The sequence below is a fragment of the Rhododendron vialii genome, chromosome 3a (assembly GCF_030253575.1).
Source record: "Rhododendron vialii isolate Sample 1 chromosome 3a, ASM3025357v1".
Lineage (NCBI taxonomy): Eukaryota > Viridiplantae > Streptophyta > Magnoliopsida > Ericales > Ericaceae > Rhododendron > Rhododendron vialii.
In genome coordinates this window covers 1,674,100-1,700,171 of record NC_080559.1, presented here as the reverse complement: position 1 = coordinate 1,700,171, position 26,072 = coordinate 1,674,100, and the positions used below count along the sequence as shown (strand labels likewise).

The 26,072-nt window shown below is 37.6% G+C and overlaps 1 protein-coding gene across 1 annotated transcript in view; it reads left to right on the top strand.

Annotated features, from left to right (window-relative positions):
* LOC131320820 (uncharacterized WD repeat-containing protein C2A9.03-like) overlaps positions 1-26,072 on the top strand; it is a 139,299-nt gene that overhangs the window by 25,621 nt on the left and 87,606 nt on the right. The window contains exons 7-9 of the mRNA XM_058351695.1: positions 2,141-5,007; positions 6,826-7,104; positions 21,314-21,475. Of these exons, the coding sequence (XP_058207678.1) occupies positions 2,239-5,007; positions 6,826-7,104; positions 21,314-21,475 (3,210 nt within the window). The 5' untranslated portion in view covers positions 2,141-2,238. The remainder of the gene's footprint in view (positions 1-2,140; positions 5,008-6,825; positions 7,105-21,313; positions 21,476-26,072) is intronic.

Below are 26,072 nucleotides of genomic sequence, written 5' to 3'. Positions count from 1 at the left end.
TGAACTTCCTTCAACTGCCGATCATGCCCACGTTGAGAAAATTGTCTCGTTGATTGCGGTTTCCATCCTCTTCAATCGTGGAAACATGGGATCCACGTCCATTTGACACCTGTCACCCGATCGACGGTCCAAAATGCCACAAGAATACGCCACGTGTAGGCCAATCGATGGACAAGACTTTTTATAGTTTCCCCATCGATTCATCTCCACTCTGAATCATTAAGTTAAGTCCACTCTATCCTCACATTTGCTCATATTTACCCCTGCCACGTGTCACCTGATCGACGGGTAAAAATAGAAATCTTAATTGTGGTACAAACAGGTACCCAAGCCTCTATTATCTTTGTACTTCGTGTTATGAGTTAATGAAATTTTTTGCTGATAAAAAAAAATATTAGTATTGGTTTTTAGATCCCGACAATATGCTAAAAGATATCTATGGAAGAGTTACTTGCCTTCTCATTGGTGACTTCTATTAATATTTAATCAACTATGGAGTTCTTGAAAGTATTAAAGAACTCGTAGTTCAAAGTTTGTTAACTTATTTGTCAAAGGGTAAAGACCTACGAAAAATTGTCCAAAATTTTAGCTGACTAGAAACAAAATATTGTTCAAAACACGATTTCCTTTTCTTCTAAGAAAATATGGGAATCATCTCGTTTGCAGTCACTTAGTTGAACTGCACCCTTAGGTTCAGGTCTTTTGTGAACCCTCCCGGTCCTGTAGGGGCAGAGCTAGCATTTACATAGAGAGGGGGCAAAACTTTGAACCTGAAGTTCCTCATATTCACATGGTTGTTGAATTTTTAAATTTTCCTTGCATACAATTTAATAATTCAATATGTCATGAAATCTAAGGAATAATATTGTACAAGAAAAATTAAAAGCTATTTTCTATTTATAATTGGCCAAACATACATACTCAAACAACAAGATTTAATTGTTTTCCACTACATTAACCACTTTATATTTAATTTTTTGAAGTTTGGGGGGACCAGTAGAGTACATTAAAAATATTTATTGTGTATCTTATATTGTACATAGATGTGCCCGTTTCAAAAACCTTTTTAAAAAATAAATACTTATTTGTAATTTTCAAGTTTAAAAATAATGGGCTTACGAAAATAATTTTTAAAATTTTCTTGCATTGTTTAAATGATTTCAGTAAACCCATTATTTTTTAGCTTAAAAATTACAAATAAGTATTTATTCAAAGTTCTGGAACGGGCTTGGGTGGCTCGGAGGCCCAGCGTCCCGTGCCTATAAGATAGTCGAAATCGTTCTTTTCCAAAATTTCTTCAATAATATTGTTTGTGCCAAAAAGTATGTCCATCTGGCATGGAAAGATATAATCACAGAATTCATTTGTTGAGTGTGTCACTATATTTTTCTCTGATTGACATGATTTTTGGCATGATTAATATTGTCAACAAAATTTAAAAGTTGAACGGTTTTAATCGTCTTTGTCGGATTGAGAAGGACCCACGAAAGGCCTCAACCTAAGAGTGGTAAGTGAGGACAAGCTGATTACAGAAATATACTATGGTACGTGGAAAACGAAAGATCGCCAAATTGACAGATTTAAGGATAAATTAAATCATGGTCCTAAGTGGAGCTTTCATAATGTTTGTTAATCCTATATATTCTTACTCATGGATTAGGATTCAGTCCCATAATAGTATGATTTGTCAATTTTTTCCTTACTATATACTCCCTCTATCTCTCAAAGGATAAACTAAAATCAATCGTCACACCTAAATATTCACATTTCTTACTAGATTTTTTTTTTCTTGCTGGAGATAATGATAGGATGTCATTATTGACTAGCTTCCAACTCATGGTATATGCATGTATTGTGATTAACTCCTTTTGATTTCTTTATAGATGTAAATGTGTATGAACCACCCATGTATAACATTCTGGGCAATACCATATATGTGAACTTATGATTTGCTGGATCACTTACAGCTGGATTTTTCTCCAAAAGAAAGAAAATTAACTAAAAATAAAAAGCTAGAGGTGGAATATCTCTCTCTCTTCTTGGCCATCGAAAGAAAGTACTTTATTTTGGTTGTAATTGCTCATCTTGCTCTTTTTTTTTTTTTTTTTCCCTCTAATAATCTTTTTCCTTTTTACTGCAGATACAAAGAGCTTTATTTATCTTCTCTCAAATTTGAATCCCATCAAGTACACATTACTTTTGGAAGTATCAGAAGAGCTCTAACGCCCTAGCAGAAAAATGTGTACTCCGCAAGGCATAATTGAGCATTTGGGATGTATGGTCTTTGATGAAGCCGTCACAGCAGTGACTAAAGCAGGAAAATACGTTTGTCATTACAGAACAAACTTGGACAATTTGCAAAGGGAAATGACAACTCTTGAAGTTCGTAGGGAAAAAATTGAAAGGGAAGTAAAAGAGGCCCATGATCGCGGTGAAGAGATTGAGGAGGATGTTTTACAATGGCAAAAAGACGTGGACACAATGAAGAATTACGTTCAGAACCTTGTGGGGCAAAGTACAGACGAGGCAGAAATGCACTGCTTTGCATGCTCATGTCCTAACATCAAGTGGAGGTACCGATTGAGCAAACAAGCAGAAGAGAAGATCGAGGATGTCAAGAAACTCGCTCAGGAAAGCCATTTTGATAAAATTTCACGCCCTAAGCCGCCTCCTCCAGAACTTGAATTTCCATCTGCCGAGAATTTTATTCACTTGGATTCTCGGACACCAATTCTTGAGGATATTGTGGGTGCGTTAAGAGATCCCGAAGTTAAAATGATTGGCGTGTATGGGCTAGGAGGGGTCGGTAAGACCACATTAGTCGAGAAGGTCGCCAAGAAAATGCTAGATGATGGAACTTTTAAGCAAGTCCCGCTAGTAGCTGTCTCTAAGGATCACAATGTGAAGGACATACAAAAAAAACTAGCAGACAAATTGAATTTAACATTGGATGCCACGAAGGATGAAAAGGGAAAGTTGTGGAATAAATTCAAGAATGGCGAGAAATATCTAGTAATATTGGATGATATTTGGGAAGAGGTGGACCTGAAGGCAATAGGTATTCCTGTCATGGAAGGAAATATAGGGTGTAAAGTTCTGCTAGCGTCTCGAAAGGAAGATTTGTTAAGAATCACAATGAAAGCTGATAGAAATTTTCCAATTGCAGAGCTACCGGAGGGAGAAGGATGGAACCTATTCAAGAAGAAGATAGGAAACACTATCGAGTCTCGGCCAGAAATAGATTCCCTAGCACACGAAGTGTGTAGAAAATGCAAAGGATTGCCAGTTGCCATAAATGCTCTTGGAGCCGCAGTAAAAGATAGGCCATACCACACGTGGAAGAATGCTTTGGATAAGCTAGAGAGGCACATGCTCACACAAATTGAAGGTATTAACCGAAGTGTTTGGGCCACCTTATGGGTAAGTTATGATATGTTACCGTCATCGGATGCGCAATCCTGTTTCTTGCTCTGCTGTTTATTTGCTGAGGATGCTAAGATTTCGATTGACGAATTGACGAGACACTGCATGGCAAGGAGTTTGCTTGCTCAAAACCCTCGTACATTTGATGAAGCAAGAACTGCCATGTGTACAGTGGTTGATGTCCTCAAATCAGCTTCTTTGTTGTCAACTGAAGATCATGAAACTATTGTCAAAATTCATGATGTCATAAGAGATGTTGGAATCTCAATTGCACGTGAGAAAGAAGCATTTCTGGTAGATCATGGTGCCCTTCAATGGCCACGGAATCCCACAAATGGCCCATTGTACAAAGCAATGTCTTTAAGTTTCAAAAATGTTAAACATCTTCCAGATGGGTTGGTATATCCAGAACTAGAAACTTTAATGGTTGACAATAGCGAACTTGCCGATATTGAGGTTCCAGACAATTTTTTCAATGGAATGATGCAACTTACAGTGTTGACTTTTACTCGAATGCATATGCAGCGACTCCCGTCATCACTTGTAAAATTAACAAACCTTCGGATGCTGTATCTGAATAGATGTGAGTTGGAAGATATTGCTATACTTAAGGACCTAAAGAATGACCTTGAAGTGCTTAGCCTTCGGGGTTCTAATATTGAGGCGTTGCCATCGGAGATCAGACAGTTGACTAGTCTACGGGTGTTAGACCTCCAAGATTGTAACAAACTCAAGGTGATTCCACGAGGTGTCACATCCAATTTAACTAGCCTGGAGGAATTGTACTTTCCAGAAAACTTTGACAAATGGGGCGCCACAATTGACGAGCAACAAGACACGAGCAGTAGAGAAAATTTGAACCTCGAGGAGCTGAGACGGTCATTGAGTACTGATAAATTAACCACTTTACACTTCTATATACCAGATGTCATGCTATTACCCAAGGAGGACCTAATATTTGTGAACCTGAAGAGATTTAAGATATCAGTGGGTTCGATATTCAATTATTCAGAAAAATTAATTTCTGGAAGATGCATGTTGAAACTAGAAGGTATTCAGTTAAGAAATGAGTTTATCCCTTTGGTGGACAAAGCTGACGTGTTAGTCCTCCGTGAGATTGAGGGTTTGAAGAAAGTGTTTCATGACAAAATTGTTGGAAATAGATTTCTTGACTTGAAATACCTCAAAGTTACATCATGTGTTGAGGACTTGGAATATCTTATTGGTGAGTCAAAATCATCAGGGCAAAGTCATGAGCTGCATCGCTTACAGTCGTTCAATAATTTAACTGTGTTAATTATTGAAGATTGTAAGTCAAAGTATCTCTTCTCCCCAACCACCGCGAAAGGACTTATTCACCTTGAAGAGCTAGAAGTAAGATCGTGCAAAATCATGGAGGGAATAGTTAGATTTGAAAGACGAAATGATGAAGATGAACTCACCAGTGAGGTGAAGTTCAGTAAACTGAAGCAGCTGAAATTGAAAGATCTACCAAATCTCTTAAGCTTTTATGCCCAAAAGGAGAAGATGGAAATAATCATGGGAAGCTCTTCTTCCTGTGCCCAACCTCTTTTCAGTGAAAAGGTAAGCTTTGTCATTGTCCTTTTTTTTTTTTATCGGACTTTATCATTGTCCTGTTAATTAGTTTACTAAGGTATTTTTTTTTTAAACAGCAAAAATATTATTAAGGATAAACTCGACAATGGGTACATCGAGGAAAAAAGAAGAGGGGAAAGAAATAAAGAAAGAAGAGAAAAGGGGAGGGGGGTTTGTAATTCCGGGTGGTTCTTAGATTGATCTGTTATTCTCATTTAGGAATAAGTTTGTGGGATCTGCCAAAGCTTGAAAGCTTCTGTACCAAATTGGGGAAGGCAGGCACAACCAAAGGCAACTCTAGCATCCATGCACTACCTTTATTCAATGGAAAGATACATGTGCTTTATCATTACTAGCGTTGTGCCCGTTCATGAATGAGACAAAAAAAAAATCACATTGATATTTTTTTTGGTCTCGTGTATCGAATGGGCAAAAGAGATAGTTGAATTTTTTCAGCCTCGTATTTGATGCACGATAACATTGTTCCAGTTCTATGCAAAGAAAAACATATATCTACTGTTATGAATTAAAAATTTAAAGTGTGAAAAGAATAAATTCCAATTAATTTGCAATTGTGAAAGATATAAGATAAACAAAGCTAATTAGATACTTATGGTCACAAATTAGATTCCTATTTGGAGATTGAAACCATTTGAAAAAGCATGTAGTATACATTTATTTTTTTTAACCAACTGGAGCTATCTTAGTTGGCCAAAACTCTTGTATCTTAATAGGTCAGGAATTAGAACTTTCCTACTTGTGTGTGAGTATTCTTCCCTTAATAGTCTTTTCATTCTTTTTTATTTCCAGCTTATAATAGGCTTGTTTTTTATATTTGTTGAAAAAAAAATACATTCAATTTTTTTTTGTCAATAATTTCTTCCTCTCTTGCAAACCCGCTATTTTCTCACCCACACTAACAATATTTCTATATAGTATAGATTGATCTCTCTTAGAATAGTCCTTACAAACTCATAGGGAACACTATGACTGGTAGTAGGCTTTGTTTCTATCCTTTTCAAGTGGGCTTCGGCCCTCTAGGTGTCATGTTTAATTTTTATTTTCCCCCAACTTTTGGTTAGTTCCTTATTCTTTCTCCCTCAACTTGATGTACCTATTGTCACATTTCCCTAATACGGAGTAATATTTTTATCGTTTAAAAAAAATGGCTTCTTTTAAGTAATTTTTTTATTTTCTGTGGTAATAGATTTCTCTTCAGTCCACAGAGGACTAGATAGTCCCCTTTAGGCCTGACAAACGCAGGCATGAAATGCGATCTGTTATGTTACTGATCACGTTAAAATGGTTGGTTCTTGTCTGAATATGCATTAAAAAATCTCATTGATCGATATTCATTGTGTATCTAATTTTTATTAAATGGAATGGGCGATAAGTCCTACTTGGATGACATACTAAAAAAATTGAATGCCATGGAATTACACTTAAATTTGGAGCTACCAGTGCTATGCCAATCGGAGTCTTCGGTCGCTGCCGACTGCCCAAATCAACTATTTCTATCGTTGATAGTCCATCCTCCCCCAATGCTCCTAACTACATCATTAATGTTGAAGAACGCTATTTAAAAGTATAACTTTTTTTAATCTGGGCACACCCATAACGTGGCAGTACCTTAGTATTTCCCAAAAAATGAAAGGTTCTTATTTGGAGGACAGTGCATGTTATGGTTTTGATCTCAAACAATTAACTAGCTGACTTATTCCTTGTGTAGCAGTTGTTTGATACTGCTTGGCGGGCAACATTTACATGGAGAAGTCCTAATGATTCGTCTATCAAACTACTTTGTAGGTTATTTTTCCTGTCTTGGAGAGATTGATCATTGATGAGCTGGGTAACATAATAAAGATTTGGGACAAGCAATCAATAGCTGTTTTGGAAGAACAAGGGTCTTTTTGCCAACTGAGGGATTTGGAGGTCAGCCGTTGCAGTAAACTAATGCACGTGTTTCCGTCCAATATGCATCCATTATTAAAGAATCTAAAATTTCTAGAAGTGCAATACTGTGAAACCATGAAGGGAATAGCTGAATTTGAGGGAGAAATAAAAGAAGATGTACTTAAAAATGAGGTATGTTTCAGCAAATTGAGAACTTTGATATTGTTAAGTCTATGAATCTATGATATTTGCTTTATCATTATCCTTCTATCTTACTCTGAATCTTTTCCTTTTGGTTCTTAGACCATGGTTTACATATAACCAAACCAAACCGAGCCGAGCCTTAAGTCCTAATCACTTGGGGTCAGCTACATGAATCATTTTCCTCCATTGAGCTCTGTCAAGGGCCACTTGTTCACACAAATCTACTATACTCATATCGTTGTGCACCACAACATCTAATATCAATTTAGGTCTACCCCTCCCCGTGGCATTGCTACCTAAAGCTATTATATCCGCTCTCTTAACTACTACATCTCTTGGTCTACGGTAGACATGCCCAAACCACCTTAGCCTATTTTCCCTCAACTTCTCTTCTATGGGTGCTACACCTACCATCTCACGAACCGTTTCATTTCTAATCACGTCTCTTCTAGTCTTACCAAACATCCACCTCAACATTCTCATTTTCACTACACCCATTTTGTTCACCTGTTGTTTCTTAATAAACCAACATTCTGTCCCGTAAAGCATCGCTGGTCTGATGGCAGTTCCATAGAATTTTCCCTTCAATTCTATGGGAACCCTCTTGTCACACAATACACCAGTAGCGCTTCTTCACTTAAGCCACCCACTTAGATCCTATAGGTCACATCATTGGCAATCTCTCCATCTCTACTAATGATTGAACCAAAGTATCTAAAATGATCACTCTTAGGTATCTCCTAGTCTTCAATAATCACTCTTTCTTCGTGCGCACTGCTGATACCACTAAACTTGCACACCATATACTCAGTTTTACTCCTACTTATTCGAAAACCCTTTGACTCTAATGCTTCCCTACAAATTTCTAGTTTCGTATTAACACCTCTAGTGGTTTCATCTACGGGACAATGTCATCTGTAAACATCATACACCATGGGATATCTTCCTGAAATTGTCTAGTCAATTCATCCATAACTAAGGCGAAAATGTATGGGCTCAAGGCTGACCCTTAATGCAATCCTATAGTGATTGGGAATTCACTCGTTTCCTCTACTAGTGATCGAATGGTAGTGACAGCACCTTCATACATGTCACTAATCACTTCGGTATATCCTTTGGTCACTCCTTTTCTCTCCAGAACCCACCATATGATGTCTTTAGGCACCCTATCATAAGCCTTTTCTAAGTCTATGAAAACCATATGGAGATCCTCCTTCTTTGCTCTGTGTTTTTCTACCATTGTCCTTAATAGGTAGATAGTTTCCATGGTTGATCTTTCAGACATGAACCCAAACTGTTTCTCTGACAACGTAGTCACCATCCTCAAGCAATACGCAATAACTCTTTCCCATAATTTCATTGCATGACTCATCAATTTAATACCTCTATAGTTATTGTAGCTTTGGATATCCCCTTTATTCTTATAGATAGGTATTAGAGTGCTCCTTCTCCATTCGTTGGGCATCTTCCTAGTCATAATAATCTTGTTAAACAATTTCGTCAACCAAGTCACCCTCAGGTCACTTAGACTTTTTCACGCTTCAATAGGGATATCATCTGGTCCTAAGGCCTTACCTGGTTTCATCATTTTCAAAGCTTTGACCACTTCGAACTTTTGTATTCTCCGATAAAATTCATATTCTATGTTCTCACCAGGTACATACTTTTCCTCCCCACCAAAGCCTCATTCATGTTTCTCATTTAACAACTTCTCGAAATACGACTTCCATCTATCCCTAATCGCCTCGTCTTTTACCAACACCACCGAATCAAAATATTTTATACACTTAACTTGAGAAATGTCTTTAGCTCTCATTTCTCGCAACTTGGCAAGTTTATAAATAATCTTTTCTTCATCTTTACTATCGAGTCTAGCGTAGAAATTCTCATAGGCTTTCAACTTAGCATCCCTAACGGCTTTCTTAGCTTCCTTGCTAGCTTGCTTATAACCCTGAAATTTTTTCTCATTCCGGTCCTTTTGTCACTTTTTAAAGCACTCATTCTTGGCTTTTATCTTGGTGTGAACCTCGTCATTCCACCACTATGTCTTCTTAGAAATTTGACCTTTTCCCTTCGACTCCCCAAGAACTTCTCTCGATATTCTTCTAATACCGTTAGCTATGGTATTCCACATATTGTCACTATCTCCTCCCACTCTCCACTGTACTTCTTGAGACGTTCTTTCCTTGAATACCTCTAGTTTATCCCTTCTTAGGCCCTACCATTTAGTCCGTGGGCATCTAGTTTCCTTTCTCCTTTTAATGTTCCCCTTGAGACAAATATCTAACACCAAAAGTCTATGCTGAGCCACTAGACACTCTTCGAGAATAACCTTACAAACCTTACATGTTAGGCGGTCTACACCTCTAGCAAGAAAGTAGTCAATTTGGCTTCTATTGGCTCTGCTCTTAAAGGTAATTAAATGCTCTTCTTGCTTCCTATAGAGAGTATTCCCCACTATAAGGTCAAAAGCTACTGCAAAATCTAAAATCCTCCGACCACCTTCGTTAAGGTCACCAAAACCAAAGCCACCATGCACCTTCTCATACCCTTACTTATGCACTCCCACATGGCCATTGAAATCGCCTCCTATAAATAGTTTCTCCCCAAAAGGTATCTCTTGAACCACGTCATCTATCTGCTCTCAGAATTGCTCTTTAGTAAGATCATCCAAACCTACCTAGGGTGTGTAAGCACTAATAATTTTAACTATGCTCCCTCCGATCACAAGATTTACTAAAATAATTCGATCTTCTTTCCTCATGACTGTAACTACCGAATCTTTCAGGTATTTATCTACAACGATACCTACTCCATTTTTATGTCTATACTTACCTGTATAGTAGAGCTGCTAACCTGTGTTCTCTATCTTCCTAGCTTTCTCCCCTACCCACTTAGTTTCCTGAAGATACGCTATACTAATTTTCCTACTAAGCATGGTATCAACTAGCTCCCTAGTCTTACCCATTAATGTCCCGATATTCTAAGTTGCTGAAAGAATCCTATAATCCTGGGCTAGCTTCTTTACCCGTGCTCATCCAGGTACACGCGGGAACCCTTGCTCATTTATCACCACACCCGGGCGCTGGTGTGGTGCCCCTTGCTCATTTTTCGAAGCACCCGAAGGCAGGCACAACGCGTCGCTTAAAGGGAACGCCCTAGCATGTGTCGTTATCATATTTGGATTCATGTCATAGAGATCTGACGGACTTTTTACATGCTGGCTGTCAGCTACCTAACGCACAACCATGCTTTACATATGAATAGGGTAATATTGTCACTGGTAGTTAGGCCACTCTCTCACGCTATTGAGTATCACATACACACATGTACGCATCCCAGGACACCAGACAAATATAATGAATGGTACTTGTTCTATGACTCAGTATGCTCTGTTTCTTCTTCTTCTAGTACCCTTACTCTTTGATGTTATCCGCGCGAGCTCCTTTCGCCATCATTTTCCTTCTTTTCAAGTGGAATGACGTCTTTCAAGTACCTTTTTTTTTGGCGGTTAGGAATTTCTCTTCAATCCACGGAGGGCTAGATATTATGCTGATCAGCATGTCAAATTGTTTCAATCTTGTCCGATTCTGCATGAAAATATCTAGCGTATTGATAATTGTTAGGATCGTCACACATACACACACGATTTACGAGTATTAAACAGTAAAGAAATCAACACAGAGATATACGTGGTTCTTCAAAGCCGGATACGTCCACGGGAGTATTTATACCTACTTTATTTTAACCCTAAAGAAATCAACACAGTTGCTGTTCTTATTATCACCGTACGAAATAGGGTTTACACTATAGAGTATTTATACCTACTTTATTTTAACCCTAACCCGGTATTTGGACTTTATCCCAAAAATATCCTTGTACGATACCGTCGTTCCACTATGCTCCACTTGTTGCTCTTCGCTCCACTCGTTCCGCTCCACTTTGCTCCGGCATCTGACCTTCTTTCTAAAACCCCTTAGTATCTCTTCATACTTAACATATGAGTCACAGTTCTAACAATCTCTACCTTGGCGAATATACTCTCGCCCCTTCAGAAGATAACCATCAACATCCACCGAGTTGGGGGAATGCCTCCCTTTTCCTAGCACCTGGAGACATTAACCAAGTCTAAGCAATGCTCAAACTTGTCTGCAGAAATCGTCTTTGTCAACATATCAGCTGCATTCTCAGAAGTGTGCACCTTTTCTAGTATCAAATCACCTGCATCAATCAACTTTCTCACCTTGTGAAACCTCACGTCGATATGCTTGGTTCGAGTATAATACACATGATACTTTGCTAGATAAATGGCACTCTGACTGTCAAAATGCAACTGAACTCCATCTTGATTTATGCCAAGCTCCTTAACAAACCCTTTCAACCACAATGCTTCCTTAGTAGCCTTAGTCACCGCCATATACTCAGACTCAAGAGTAGATAGAGCCATCAGAGGTTGTATCATAGATCTCCAACAAATAGGCCCACCCACAAGTGTGAGCACATAACTAGTTATAGACCTTCTGTCATCCAAATTCCTTGCATAATCCGCATCAACATACCCCACAACTGAAATTTGATCTTGTTGCCTACCAAACATAATCCTGCGATTCGAAGTACCTATCAAGTATCTGAACATCCATTTGACTGCCTTCGAATGCTCTCTGCCCGGATTGGCCATGTATTTGCTGATTGTGCTAACTGTGTGTGCCAAATCGAGTCTCGTATAAACCATTACATACATTAAGCAACCCACTTCACTTGCATAAGACACCTTTGACATATTTTTAATTTCTTCATCTGACACTAGACACTGAGTTGAAGATAATCTAAAATGACTTGCCAATGGAGTGCTGACCAGTTTGGCATTATCCATACTAAACCTCTCCGCTACGCTCCACTCATTGTGCTTCGCTCCACTCGTTCCGATCCACTCCGGCATTTGGCCTTTTTTCTAGAACTCTTTAGTATCTCTTCATACTTAACATATGAGCCACAGTTCTAACAATAGTCATTGCCTACGTATTTTGTTCTACAAAGGATTGGTCTGGCTTATTCGGATAACATAAAAAAAAAAAAACAAAGATTTGAATATTACGAAATTATGTGAAGCGATAATTGAATCCATTCAATTTTTAAATTTTCATAGATAAGATAGGCTCATGGCCCTAAAAAAAAAAAACTACTTGATTGTTGAAAAAGCCCTGGTGGCTGGCTGGTAATCAAGTTGAATAGTGGACAATGCAATAAACTAAGGGCCTGTTTGGATGCCACAAGAGAAAGGGGTATTGTAATATACACCCTTCTAATACGTGGGCCCTCCTTTATGGCGTGGTTTGGCAAGCCAATAACCGGGGGGATATCTTAATACCCCCTCCTCCATAACCCCCCAAAATACCCCCTGAGGGGGGCTTACACAAGGCTAGGGTGGGAGCCGACAATGTAGAATCCCCCCTTATAATACCCCATATCTCTTTCATTCAACTACAAAACAACCTTATCCCCTCATTTTATACCTCATCCAAACTAGGTATTATTTAATCCCCTCGTTACATCAATGTGGACCCACACTTCTTACATAATACCCCCTACTATCCAATGCCCCCTTTTTACATAATACCTCCAAACCTAATACCTCATCCAAACAAGCCCTAAGTAGAGATGGCCATCTCGGCCGATCTGTCCGTATCCGATCCGTTATCCGTCCCGAACGGATCGGATATTTCGAATCTTGGGGCGGATTCGGATTTATTTTTCAAAAAAAATTTGGAGATCAGATCGGATTCGGAGGTAAGTCTGCCTTCGATCCGATACACCCCGAACCCGATATCCGATCCGCCCCTGATCCAATCCACCCCGATCTGATATCCGATCTGCCCCGAATCCGATATCCGATCCACCTCCGAACATCCGACTATATAAATACCTCTTATTTTTAGGGTTAGTCAATAGTCAGTCTCTTACCCAATCGACTTCACTTCACACAACCCTCCTTGCCCATGACTTCTCCCCCTTCTCTCTCTCCTCCCCAACCCGCCTCCCTCTCTCTAAAAAAAAAAACCCTCCGGCAATGAAGAGATGCGGCAATCTCCCCTCAGGAACGCGGCAGCGAGACTCCCTCTCTATGTTAGTTTTATTTTTTTTCAATCTGAGTTTTATTTTTATTTTTTATCGAGTTCCAATTTGTTTTTTTTTTTTCCAAATTCGGATTCGGATATCCGTTCCCCGTTCGGATCGGGGATGGAGGACAAAAATATAGTCCGTTCAGAGTTCGGGGCGGATTCGGAGGGCGGATGGAGGGTTCGGATTCGGATATTGCAATATCCGCCTCCGATCCGCCCCGTTGCCATCCCTAGCCCTAAGTGTACATGGGTGAAGCCTAATTCTTGTTACTTGTTTCTGAGCAACCTCAAATTTTTTTTTTATCGGCAAACAAAACATTTTATATTGCTCAACATGGGTACATCGAGAAAAGCATCTAGGCACAAGGCGCTTAGAAGCAATAGAAAGAAAATGCATCCAACAGACAATTGGATAACACACCTCAACTACATTACAACCTTACTTTTCGAATACCATCTAGAAGAAGGTTAAAATCCTCCACTGAGTAGACTTTGATGTCAAACTTTGCCATCATCCATATCGCAACCCTTGTTTTTAACCAATTCCTCCACCTCCCACGCCTGTATTGTTGAGTTGTTGAAAATGTAGTCATTTCTTGCTAGCCAAATAGATCATAATGTAGCATAGAAGCATGACTCCCAAATATGCTTTTCCAGATTTTTATACCCACTAGTAATCTTGCACGTGCGTTGCACATGTTATTTCTCATGTTGTACAAGAAACCATGAAAGACAAAGGTATGTGTTTTTTCCATTTTTTGAGACTGTTTTGGCCCTAGGTATCCATTGAACCTATGCTTCTCATTCAGTAGATTGTCAAGAACATAAGTGTTAGAACAACCTTGTGAGAAGTGTATCCTAGCTCCAAGCCAGTAGTAAAAAACACATTGATCACCAAGGACACCAAGAAGAGCTATGGAGGATTCAACTGATATTGAGTGCCTCTTGGATATGTCCTTCCATGTCACGGGCTATCTACCTCGATTGTACCAAAGAATTACACAAAAATCATTGTGATGCATTATGAGATATAGCTCCTAGAAGGAGAATCTGGTGTAAAAGAAAGTAATAATATTATGGCCAAATATAAGTTCTTGGCCATTGGCTTTTGTGTCGGCAAATGTCTAGGCAACTGATAATACATGGTGGAGATGAAAACTGGGGGAAAAAAAACAGTTCTGATCCATGACGCGAGCTTTGAAGTCAAACACAGATACCTAAAGCACAAGCACTTAATATAAAAATTGATGGACAGATCAAGCATTCCTGCTATAGCCTATTTTAGGAATGGGACTGCCCTCTAGCATCCCTCATGCTAATGCGTCCGTCTGGCAAATCAACAATGTAAGCGAGACCAACACCAAGTACTGCAATTGGGCAATCACTCTGTGACTATGAAGTAATGGACTGAACATCACTACAGTTGATTGGCACCAGACCAGGATCCAACACTTGATCTACGTTAGTCGCGAAGGCCATTTGCACCCATTTTTTCAAGCTTAAATCTGTTGTGGAACTCTCGTGGTTAGAGCTCTTTCCAGTAAAAAGCTCCAGCAACATGATCCTGTAACTGTACACATCTCCAGCCATCGATAGTCTCTCTCCCATACCATATTCTGCATCGAATTTCATCAAATGCAAAAAAGTTATCCAGGAATCTTCTTAATGAGAACTTTGCATGCGAGGATGTATATATTTGGTAGCTCTATGGACAAAGAAACAATGTAGAGATAAGAAAAAAATATTCATGTGGATCACCCCAAAATCTTTCTCGAGGAAGAAACTAACCTGGAGGTATGTAGCCAATGGAGCTCTTCAAGCCATTTGTAGAGTTAATATAAATTCAAACAGCCCAAAAGGTGTGTATAATTGGACCTTTTTAAATTAACTGGAGGTTAAGAATTAAGACAAATTTGAAAAAAGCTAATTGGACCGCTTTTAATTAACTGGAGGTTAACACAAATTTGAACTATTCGTTTGACAAAAGCCAAACTAATACTATCTTGTCATTTCCCTCTAGTGCATGGCTTCAAGAGAGGGGGACAAGAGATGATGTTCTCCCTTTATTTATACCCCTTACTAATAACAGTCATAGACTCTCCCAAAGCTACATCGGAAAACAAATATGATTAAGTTCCTTGTTACGTTAGAACAACAGAGCCCTACAAAATACCAATAAATAAACTCAATTTCACTCTGTTTCTCACGTAGGTACGGAAACAATAAACTCAAATTGTTCCCTCAAGTTCTTCCCTTCCCATTGGTTGTAAGTTACTTTTCTCCACAATTAGTGTGGTACTAATACAAGCAGTGGCATGACCAAGGTTTTGTTTCAAAGGTGCCATTCAATGAGGCATTCGAAATTTCATTGTCTCGTATTCTAGTTCTACTCATCTATTCAATCCAACTTTCACATGAAATGGGGAAATGTCACATATTTCTAGCAATGTTAATTATTGTAATGTAACATCATTACAAAAAAAAACGTAACACAACTGATCAAGTTACTGCATTGCACATGTACTGAGTCTTAAAGATTGATCCAACTATTTAGAATTTTTCGAAATCTTCACATGTGTCACTTAATAGAAGCTGCCCCAAATTTCTTACAAAAGCCACATGTATCTCCAAAAACAAAGAATCTAGTACACCCTTACACGTGTTAATAAGAGAAGCAATATGGGGTTATGAGGACTTACAACCGTATTGCCTTCTTCATCCATGGGAACAACAGCACGTACAACTACTTCTCTTATGTCATGCAGATAAAGCCTGTGCCCATTTTAAAGTAATGGATAGTAATCACTCTCTCCGTATTCCAACTAATCCTGCATAGTCCATCCTTCACCAGCCAACATGTCATCTAAGATGTCCACTGGCAGAAATGAAACAACCAGGAAATAGTAAGGTATCAAGCTTTGGCCTACAAGTCAGAATTATCCCATAACACTAACTTCCAACAAACTCATACACGTGCACACACACCAAAACAGATAACCAAAAAGTGCCAAATAGAATTTGTGAACCATAAACTCCACCTACAATTGTACTTGTCACAATCCATCCCAAGAGGCAGTCGGGAAAATGTTCCTTTCCACAATATGTGAAGGCTTTCTAGAAAGAAACAAGACCTTGAAATGGTTACTTGTTTACAATTTAGGAATAAGTGTTGGGTCTTACTTGTTTCCCTAAATAAGAAGATAGTCCTTAGTTCCATACTCCAAATGGACATGTCAACATTCATAACATACATCTCTACTTTCTGGTGGATGTAAACATCTACTTCAGACATATATCCCTAAAAAAAATTCACAATTGACAATGTTCATCATTCTGCCCAAATTCACTACAAGTACGCATGTGTTCATTGTAGTACTCAATACTCATGTATGCGTATCGTATATTATCTAATTTAAGCATTTCTTGAGAAGCAAAAGTGAATGTTTCAAAAAAAATTAACAATCACTTCTTGCTATCAATTTTATCTAATTAAGAGATACTGACTTTATGACTGGAGGATAACATTTGATATTATATTCCCCTCAATGTATATTTTATCTGGACCGTAGCAAAGAAATTACGGATTGAGTCAAGTTAAACATTTGAAAACGGAGGTTATGTTGGTGGGCGTGAGTTGTGACATTGATTAAATAGTTGGTGTACACCATTAAAGTGAGAGAAGAAGAAGATTTAGACAGAAACATGCTTTACCCAACATTGCTACTCACTTTTCAAGAAAAAAAATCCACTCCTAAGAAAGAAATGGTGGACCAAAAAACAAGGTAGGAACAGTCAAGTACAAGTTAAAACCAGCATTAATGCATGGGTACATGTTACAAATTTAGGGCAACAGAATCGGGCTTGCTCGACATGAACTCAAAACCCGAAAAACGTATTTGACCTAGAACTGTCTAGATTGTGGTAACTCCGCCCCAAGGGAAAAGAAAGCCCTTAGCACCCAAAAATGTTGAGTAATTCCCTCGAACAATTGGTGTGCGTAACATGAACAATTGGTGTGTGTAACATCAACGATTTTCAGAAACCCTATCGAACAATTGGAATGCATAACATCATTTTTTTTAAGGGATACAATCTATGGAGATGGGGGAAAGGAGGATGGAAAAGAATGAACTTACTATGCAATTATATATTGTAGGCAACAGAAAATGGGCTCTTCTTCGACTATTGTCGCTGGGACAGGGTCTGAGTAGCAGTCCGGAATCCAATTGACGGTTGGGGACGAAGATGGAGAAAAAGTCAGAGGAAGACAGGGTGGTGGTTGTGTTTGGCGACCGTTGAAGCGCTTGAGAGACGGAGGGAGGTGCTTGGAGGTGTTACTAGTGTTAATCTGCAGGTTGTTTTTTGGGATGTAATGTTGGTAGTGAGGAATCTAAATATAAACGTGAGGGAGAATTCGGTTTTCCCAAGGCGAACCATTGTAAAGAAGGATTGAAGGGGTGCTTTTTGGGAGCTGTTGGAAAATGGTGCGTCGTTCAGGTTGTATCGTTTCGGTTGGAGCCATTGGAAAGAGGTGTAGGACAAAACTGGTATTAGTTGCAAGTGCTAGGGGCATTTGTGGAAAGCAAAAAGAAGAAAACATCTTCGTACATTTAAAAGAAGTAGTATAGATTAGCAAGCCACCAACTAGCCAAGTCTGGAACAGAAGATGGGCAAGCCCATTTGAGATTCCACCACTCCAAGATTACAGACCATACAGTCCAGGAAAAGTGGCATTGAACGAACAAATGCTTATGGGTTTCCAAATACAAGGAACGTAGAGGGCATAAGGCTTGTTGGATCTCACTTATCAAATTCCTGCTCAAGAATACTGACCTGGTAGCTGTTTTCTCCTTGACAGCCATCCATGCGAACAATTCCACTTGTGGAGGGCTCAAATTCTTCCAAAGGGATCCCAGAAGAGCATTACTTGAATGAACAGACTGTTCCCATTACCCATACGCTGATTTAACACTAAAGTTCCCGTCTTCCGTCCATCTCCACTGTAAATAGTCAGACTTGGTTGGAATTAAAGTCACTCCTCGAATTCTCTATATTAGGTTATCCAGCTCTTGACGCTCTCTTCCAAACGCCCTTCTTCTGAACAACAACTTCCATGAGCCCTGTTTGCCTAATTTTTGCTTGTAGTCGATGATCGACTAAGAATTGTTGTGTGTGCTGGAATGTGGGTGTTTATGGTGGTGGAGTTTGGCTCCTCGCCATATTTCAGGTCTTCTCTGGAAGCAAACTTAATAAAGTGAATGGAGATGAAAGAAGAACAACAAAATGGACTTTATTATTCTTCAAAGTAGAAGTCAGTCGACGGTGAGAACACAATCGAGTAGACAGTTACGTTACAAGCTACTCTTAGAGCGAGAAAAGTAAAGTACAGATAAAAAGTAGAAGTCTTTGGGCAATTGAGTGGGGCTTGTAATCGTCTTCAATTCTTGTATTTATAGGCTGCAACTTCGACTTGAAATTCAAACTTGGCAGAATTCCCTCCTTTAATTCGAATCAAGCGGTTACTTCTTTTCTCCCTCTGTTTCCTCCACGTTTTTGAGCAGGTGGTTACTTCACACGATCCCATGTTGTATTTGTTTTTCTTAAATGCCTTTTTTCACTGCTTCGTGTGTAATTCGCTTGTAACTCGCCATTGGACACGTGTCTTGAATTGATAAAAACTTTCAACCGTCGATCAGTCCGTTCGGTTCCCTGACATGCATAGCACTTATTTGAAATTAGTCCAAACATAGTCGACATGTGTCATGTTTTATCCTAGTCGACCGGTATCGACTAATTTACGAAATTATGGTGTAAACAAGCCCCCATTAGCAACTCTCCTCATATTGATGATCATTTCTCCTTGTTGAGAAGATAATATATAGGAACAGTCTTGGATAAGTTTCTTTTAACGGTAACTCACCCAACCAGATGTGTTCCCAAAACAAAGTAGCATTCCCTGAGTTTACTTTAATTCTAAAGCCCTCTCGAATGGAGTACTCCAAATGAGATGAAGGGTTCTCCAAGGAGCATATGTTTGCCCAAATTTTCGAAGTGGAGCTTGAACCATAGCTGTATGGTAACCAACAATTTACATCCAACCCATATTTTCCTCTAATGACTTTCGCTCAGAGAGACTCTTATTGTTACCAAAACGCCACCACCACTTGGCCAAGAGAGCTAAGTTCTGTTGCAGCATTCTCTTCACCTCTAACCCACCATCATATTTCTTCCTCGCTATCTCCTCCCATTTAACCAAATGCATCTTCTTCTTGTCGATCGAATCACCCCAAAAGAACTGTCTTTGTAGTTTCTCCAATTTCCTCGCTACTGCAACTGGCATTTTAAATAGAGATAGGAAATAAATAGGGACATTACCAGTGTTGGAGTTGATAAGAGTCAGCCTTCCCCCTGATGAGATGCACCGAGACCTCCAAACACTGAGAATTTTTTCAGTCCTTTCAATAACAGAATCCCAAGTCTTATTCCTACCTGGGTTCGCACCCAACGGCAGACATTTAATGAGAAGTTGTTCCACTTTGCACCCCATTATTTGAGCCAATGCGACCACAGCATCTTGGGGAAAATCTACTTTCCGAAGTTGTGAAAACCTCAAATTGTCAACTTCCTCTGTGTAGTAACTGTCAATTAATCTTCTTTCCGAAGTTGTGAAAATCTGTCGTAACATATATCTGTTAGATGGGGAAGAAAAGAAGGCATGATCATATATTATTAAACTTTATTTTTTTCTCTTCAGCATAAGTACTCTAGTAAACAAGATTTTATGACTATTGTTCTATGATATTTAACAGCCAAAAATGGAAATTGGGTAATATGAGTTAGTGACATGAAAGAAACACATAAGCTATTCCTCATTATCCCTGGCTTAAATTTACTTAAATTAGTATACGTATCTCCGGCATGTCCAACATGGCTATGGGGCCAGTTAGGCGTGTCACTGCTACATAGCAATTAAATTTTGCACTGGGACTTGGGAAAATATGGGCGGGAAAAAACCCAATCAATAGCATGAGCTAGTCCTTGTAGAGGCCATGTTCGTCGATCAAATGTGCTTTGATATTCTCAAGTGGTTCGTTTGCTCCAACTATGTCCAAAGTCTCATACAATCAATGCAGCACTCGTCATATTCGGATGTTGACGGACCATTGCAATGTGGTTAAAACATTTTTTGGTTTTAATTTCCTTATTTGACTCTGGATAAATATTAGTTAAGGATTTAGAGTAACTAGAAATGTTGTGTTTTCTGAAACCTTGATTTATTTTGTGTTTTTTACTAAAAAAATAGAGAAGTTAAAATATCCTTTTCATTCGATTTAATCTAATATAATCGTAGTTCACAACTTCAAACACATATTTGAATGAAAATCTTTTATCAAATGCAACTAGAGGGTGATAAGGGACTACGGTTATGAAAAGAAAGATTACTGAGTGGCAACCAATTATCATATAGAACCATTCAGTTGTGAGCGGTTTGTCGTCGGGCTCATTCAATTTTCATTGAATGTATTTTTTTCTCTTTTTCCTTTCTTTTTGTGGACCTCTTACGGCACCTCAATCTCGGTGATCTATATTTGGTCTCGCCTCAATGTACTCTTTGTCAAGTTCTATATGATAATTTTTTCCAATAGAACCATTTAAGTATTAGTCTTCAAGCCTCTAGGCAAGCTCAATATATTTGCGGTACTAATAGGGTTTTGAGTTCTAGCTAGTAGTTTATCAAATAAAATGGAAAATTGGAAATTGCAACAAATTAATATGATGTGTCTGGATATTAGAAGATTGAAAGTTGATCGAATTAATCAATATGTCTTCCATAGCTCTCCATATTTTGAGACTCGAATCTTGTGCTTCTAAGCCGAGATGGATTTGAGAGCTTCATAATTAATTGGACCTCATTGTTATTCAATCTCAATCGAAGATATTGAGCATGGTTGGAGTTAGTTGCTCTAAGAAACATTTATAACATACTAGAATGAATCCTCATTTTAATTGATTTTAGAGCTTGACTGGACCTCATTGTTATTCAATCATTATTGAATGTGTTGTAAACAACTTTGCAGGTTGCTTCCCCTGCCCAAAAACATTTAGAGATTGAATCCTGGTGCAGACCTGTGAACAATGATGACATCATTGTGTTCCCTCGGTTAAAGAGAGTGAAACTTTGGACATTGCCTAAGCTCAAAAGTTTCTATACTGAAACGCAAGGCTTCTTCTCCCACAAGGTACAAAGGTCCTTACCCTTTTTACTTGATCATGCATGGCCATGAAAAGCACATAAAGTTTCTATGATCCTGTAGTTTGGTTGAAATTGGATAAAGACTTGATGCGTAACTGAGAGGCGCTACCACCTGTAGCCTGACGTACCCAACATATTGGAGCCACACCTGTAGCCTGACGTACCCAACAACATCATCAATGTTGAAGAACGCCATTTTCGGGCTATGATAAGTATATAATCTCCGCATAAGTTAATTTATTATTTCTCATGTTTTCTAGTCTAAACAAAATTTTCATATTGGTAGATATATTGCATTTAGCAATATTTATCACTCTTATGATTTTATCAGTCGGCGCTTTTTCATTTTTCCATGCCTAGTAAATTTATCAATTTGGACAAATGTATACCCAATACGACAATTTACCAATTTTCTCTGATTTCAAATTTGAGAAATTTCTCAATTTGGCATGTATATTACTTTAGCAACATGATCACTTTTTGTGGTGATCAACCAATATGTTAAACTATCCTATTTCTCTATTTACTAATCTCACAAAAAAATATTTCTCTAATTACTAATCTCATTAAAAAATTATTTTCGTTAATATACTATGTTTATTCACGTGACAAACTTTTCATTAAGTACAAATATTCTTATAATTTTATCAGTTCACACTTTCAAATTTTTACATTCATAATTTAATTTCGGTAAATTTATCAATTTTGAGTTTGGCAAGTATATTACATTTATTAATATTTTCTCTTTTTATGATTTTATCAGTTTGTACATTTTTTGGTTTTAGCTGCAAAGTAAAATTTTAATTTTGGTATATTTTACAAATTTGTTATTTAGTGGATGATTGTTAGCCATCAGTGATTCCTGATTTTACGGCTCTAGAAAAAAAACAGAAGACTTCATTGAAAATTTATATTATTTAGTACAGATTTGAAATACTTGTTTATTTAAGTAATTATTGTGTATGGAATGGGTAAGTTATACTTATATGTTTAAGTTTGAAAACTTTTGATTGAATCTTATTATTAGTTTATGCGGCTTTTATTTCATAAATGATTAATTTTACACGTTAAGATAGTACTCCGTAATGTTAATTTACCAAATGCAATGGAAATTAAGTGCCACAAATATGGCACGATGTGTCTGAATATCCAATTCCAAGAGCTCTTACCAAAATTGGAATTTAGAATACTGAAAGGTGATCGGATTGAGTCAATATGCTTCTATAGCTCTTAGAGTTTAATTTGAGACTCGAATCTCGTGCTTAATTATGAGCAGAGATGGGTTTTAGAGCTAGCTTGATTGGACCTCATTATTATTCGTTCGATCACTAATGAATGTTTTGTATCACAACTTTGCAGGTTGCTTTTCCTGTTGTGGAAATATTGTTATTGGCAAAATTAGATAAGATAGCAAGGATTTGGAACAACCAACCACTCTCACAACTAGAAAAAGAAGCTAAATCCTTCTGCCAACTTATGAAGATTGACGTGTTTGATTGTAACCAATTGGAGTATGTATTACCCTTCTATATGCTTCCTCAGTTAAAGAATCTGCAAGAACTCCATATAGAGAGATGTAGGAAGATGGAGGTGATAATCTCAAATAACCTGAAGGAGAAAGAAGCCACCAACAGCAATGATACCATTGGGTTCCCTCAGTTAAAGGAAGTGGGACTCGAGGATTTGCCTAATCTCAGAAGTTTCATATGTAGTGAAGAAACGCAACTCTTGTTCTCCAACAAGGTACAAATTAAGGTCTGTACCCTTTTCACTTAATCCTGTAGTTTCATCGCAATTAGAAAAAGAGTAGTTGATCCGCAATTAATTGAGATTACCAAATTTATTAGGCAAATTAGTTTATCGTGTAAACTTAACAGATGGCCCAAAACTATCTTCGGAAATTTTGCAGAGTCAATGAATCCGTAGGCTAATTTAATAACTACATTTGTCTCTACATTGCTATTTGGTCTGGATTATTTTTACAATTTTGAAAAGTAGTTCTACGGTTATCACAGACCAATTCCACCATACGTATAAGGTAAACCAACAAAACCAGTAGAAATGCAGAAAAAAAAAATTCTGAACTGAAATATTAAAGTTTCCGGTAATTAGAACTGCTAAAGAAATCAAACTACTTGAGTGTGAGCTTGTGCTCGTTTGTTAAAAATTTATTCAAGATTGGTTTGGTTACGTAACAAATCAAGCTTGAACTTTTTTTCGAAAGTCGTTAAGGTTTCATACCAAGCGCTTGAACAAGCTACTACTTGTTATGTTTGTCTAATTATGTATAAAAAAAATTTAAGCTACTCAAGATTATCTCGTATTTGGCTTAATTGAAACACAATTGCTATGTGATTAGGGTTAATTCGTTTTTCCGAAAAAATAGAGAGGAGGAGAGAAGAAAGAAGACTTTTATTTAATCGGCGAAAAAGAGAGAAGACGTGTACTCCATTGTTTCTTCGATTATGGTGCACTGGTGTGACTCCCATAATTTTTTCTCGCGTTAAGGTTTTCCGGTTTTAATCGGCGAAAAAGAGAGAATACGTGTACTCCATTGTTTCTTCGATTATAGTGCACTGGTGTGACTCCCATAATTTTTTCTCGCATTGAGGTTTTCCAGCCACGTATATCTATGTGTCTTTTGTGTTTCTATTTCATAGGCACTATTTTCATTTGCCATGTGATTTTTGTGATCGATAGTTTTCAAGTTCTGCAGGGGTTAGAACTATACAATTATTCATATGATATATCCCTGGGTAGGGGCTAGAACTATACAATTTTATCCCAAGGACAGGGGAGTTTCAAGTTTTTACATGCATAATTTAATTTCGATAAATTTATCAATTACTAATATTTTCTCTTTTTATGATTTTATCAGTTTGTACATTTTTTGGTTTTACATGTGAAATAAAATTCTAATTTTGGTATATTTTACAAATTTGTTATTGTTTGGCCATCAGTGATTTCTGATTGTATGGGTCTAGAAAAAAAAGAAAAAAGAGACTGCATTGAAAATTTATATTATTTAGTACATATTTGAAAAACTTGATTATTTAAGTAATTATTGTGTATGGAACGTTTATACTTATTCAATGTTTAAGTTCGAAAACTTTTGATTGAATCTTAATATGGTAGGATACATACATACATGATACATGATAATAAAAGGGCAATGTAAAATATTATTAGTTTATACGGCTTTGATCTAATAAATGATTAATTTTATACATTAAAATAGTACTCCGTAGTGTGAATTTACCAAATGCAATGGAAATTAAGTGCAACAAATATGGCATGGTGTGTTTGGAGTAGCCAATTTCAAGAGCTCTTACAAAAATTGGAATTTAGAAGAATGAGAAAGGTGATCGAATTGAGTCAATATATCTTCCATAGCTCTCCAAGTTTTGACTCGAATCTCGTGCTTCTGAGCATATATAGATGGGTTATCGCTAGAGCTTGATTGGACTTCATTATTTTTCATTTGATCACTAATGAAAGTTTTGTACACAACTTTGCAGGTTGCTTTTCCTGTCCTGGAAAGATTGTTATTGACAAAATTAGATAAGATAACAAGAATTTGGAGCAACCGACCACTCTCAGAACGAGAGAAAGAAGCTAAATCCTTCTGCGAACTTATGGTGATTAAAGTTGAGGATTGTGACCAATTGGAGTATGTATTGCCCTCCTATATGCTTCCTCAGTTTAAGAATCTGCAAAGACTCTTGATACTGGAATGTAGGAAGATGGAGGTGATAATCTCAAACAACCTAAAGGAGAAAGAAGCCACCAACAACAATGATACCATTCGGTTCCCTCAGTTAAAGACCCTGGAACTCGAGGATTTGCCTAATCTCAAAAGTTTCATATTGAGTGAAACGCAACTCTTCTTCTCCAACAAGGTACAAATTAATTATGGTCATGGAAAGCACATAAAAGTGGGCACAATCCTGTAGTTTCATTGCAATTAAAAAATTAAGACATGATTCCCAAATATTGGCAAATTAGTTTATCGAATAAACTTAACTGGAATATTAAAGTAGTCCTATGGTTATCACATACCAATTCCACCACACGTAAAAGGTAAACCAACAGAATGTCAAAAATTCTGAACTGGATTAATAAAGTTTTCGGTAATTAGGACCGCTAAACAAACCAAGCTATTTGAGTTTGAGTTTGTTTTCGTTTGTTAAAAGATTGTTCAAGATTGGTTTATTACATAAACAAATCAAGCTTGACATTTTTTCGAAAGTCGTTTTGGTTTCAAACCAAGCTTGAACACGCTAGTACTTGTTTCATTTGTCTAATTTTATGTATAAAAAAATTTAAACTACTATGAGATCGGCTCGTGTTTGGATTGATTAAAACTCATTGGAGATCGACTTGTCTCATAACTTAGCTGAGCTCGAACATATTTTTGAAGTTTGTTAAGTTTTAAAACCATAAACTACCTATTCGCTTGTTTTAATTTGCTTGTTTATCACCCCTACGTGAAATGATTTTTACTGATGGGCATGGAGTTCCCTCGTGAATTTGGTTACACAAGCAAATTAAAGCCCATGAGTGTTATTAGAGCTTGAAATTCA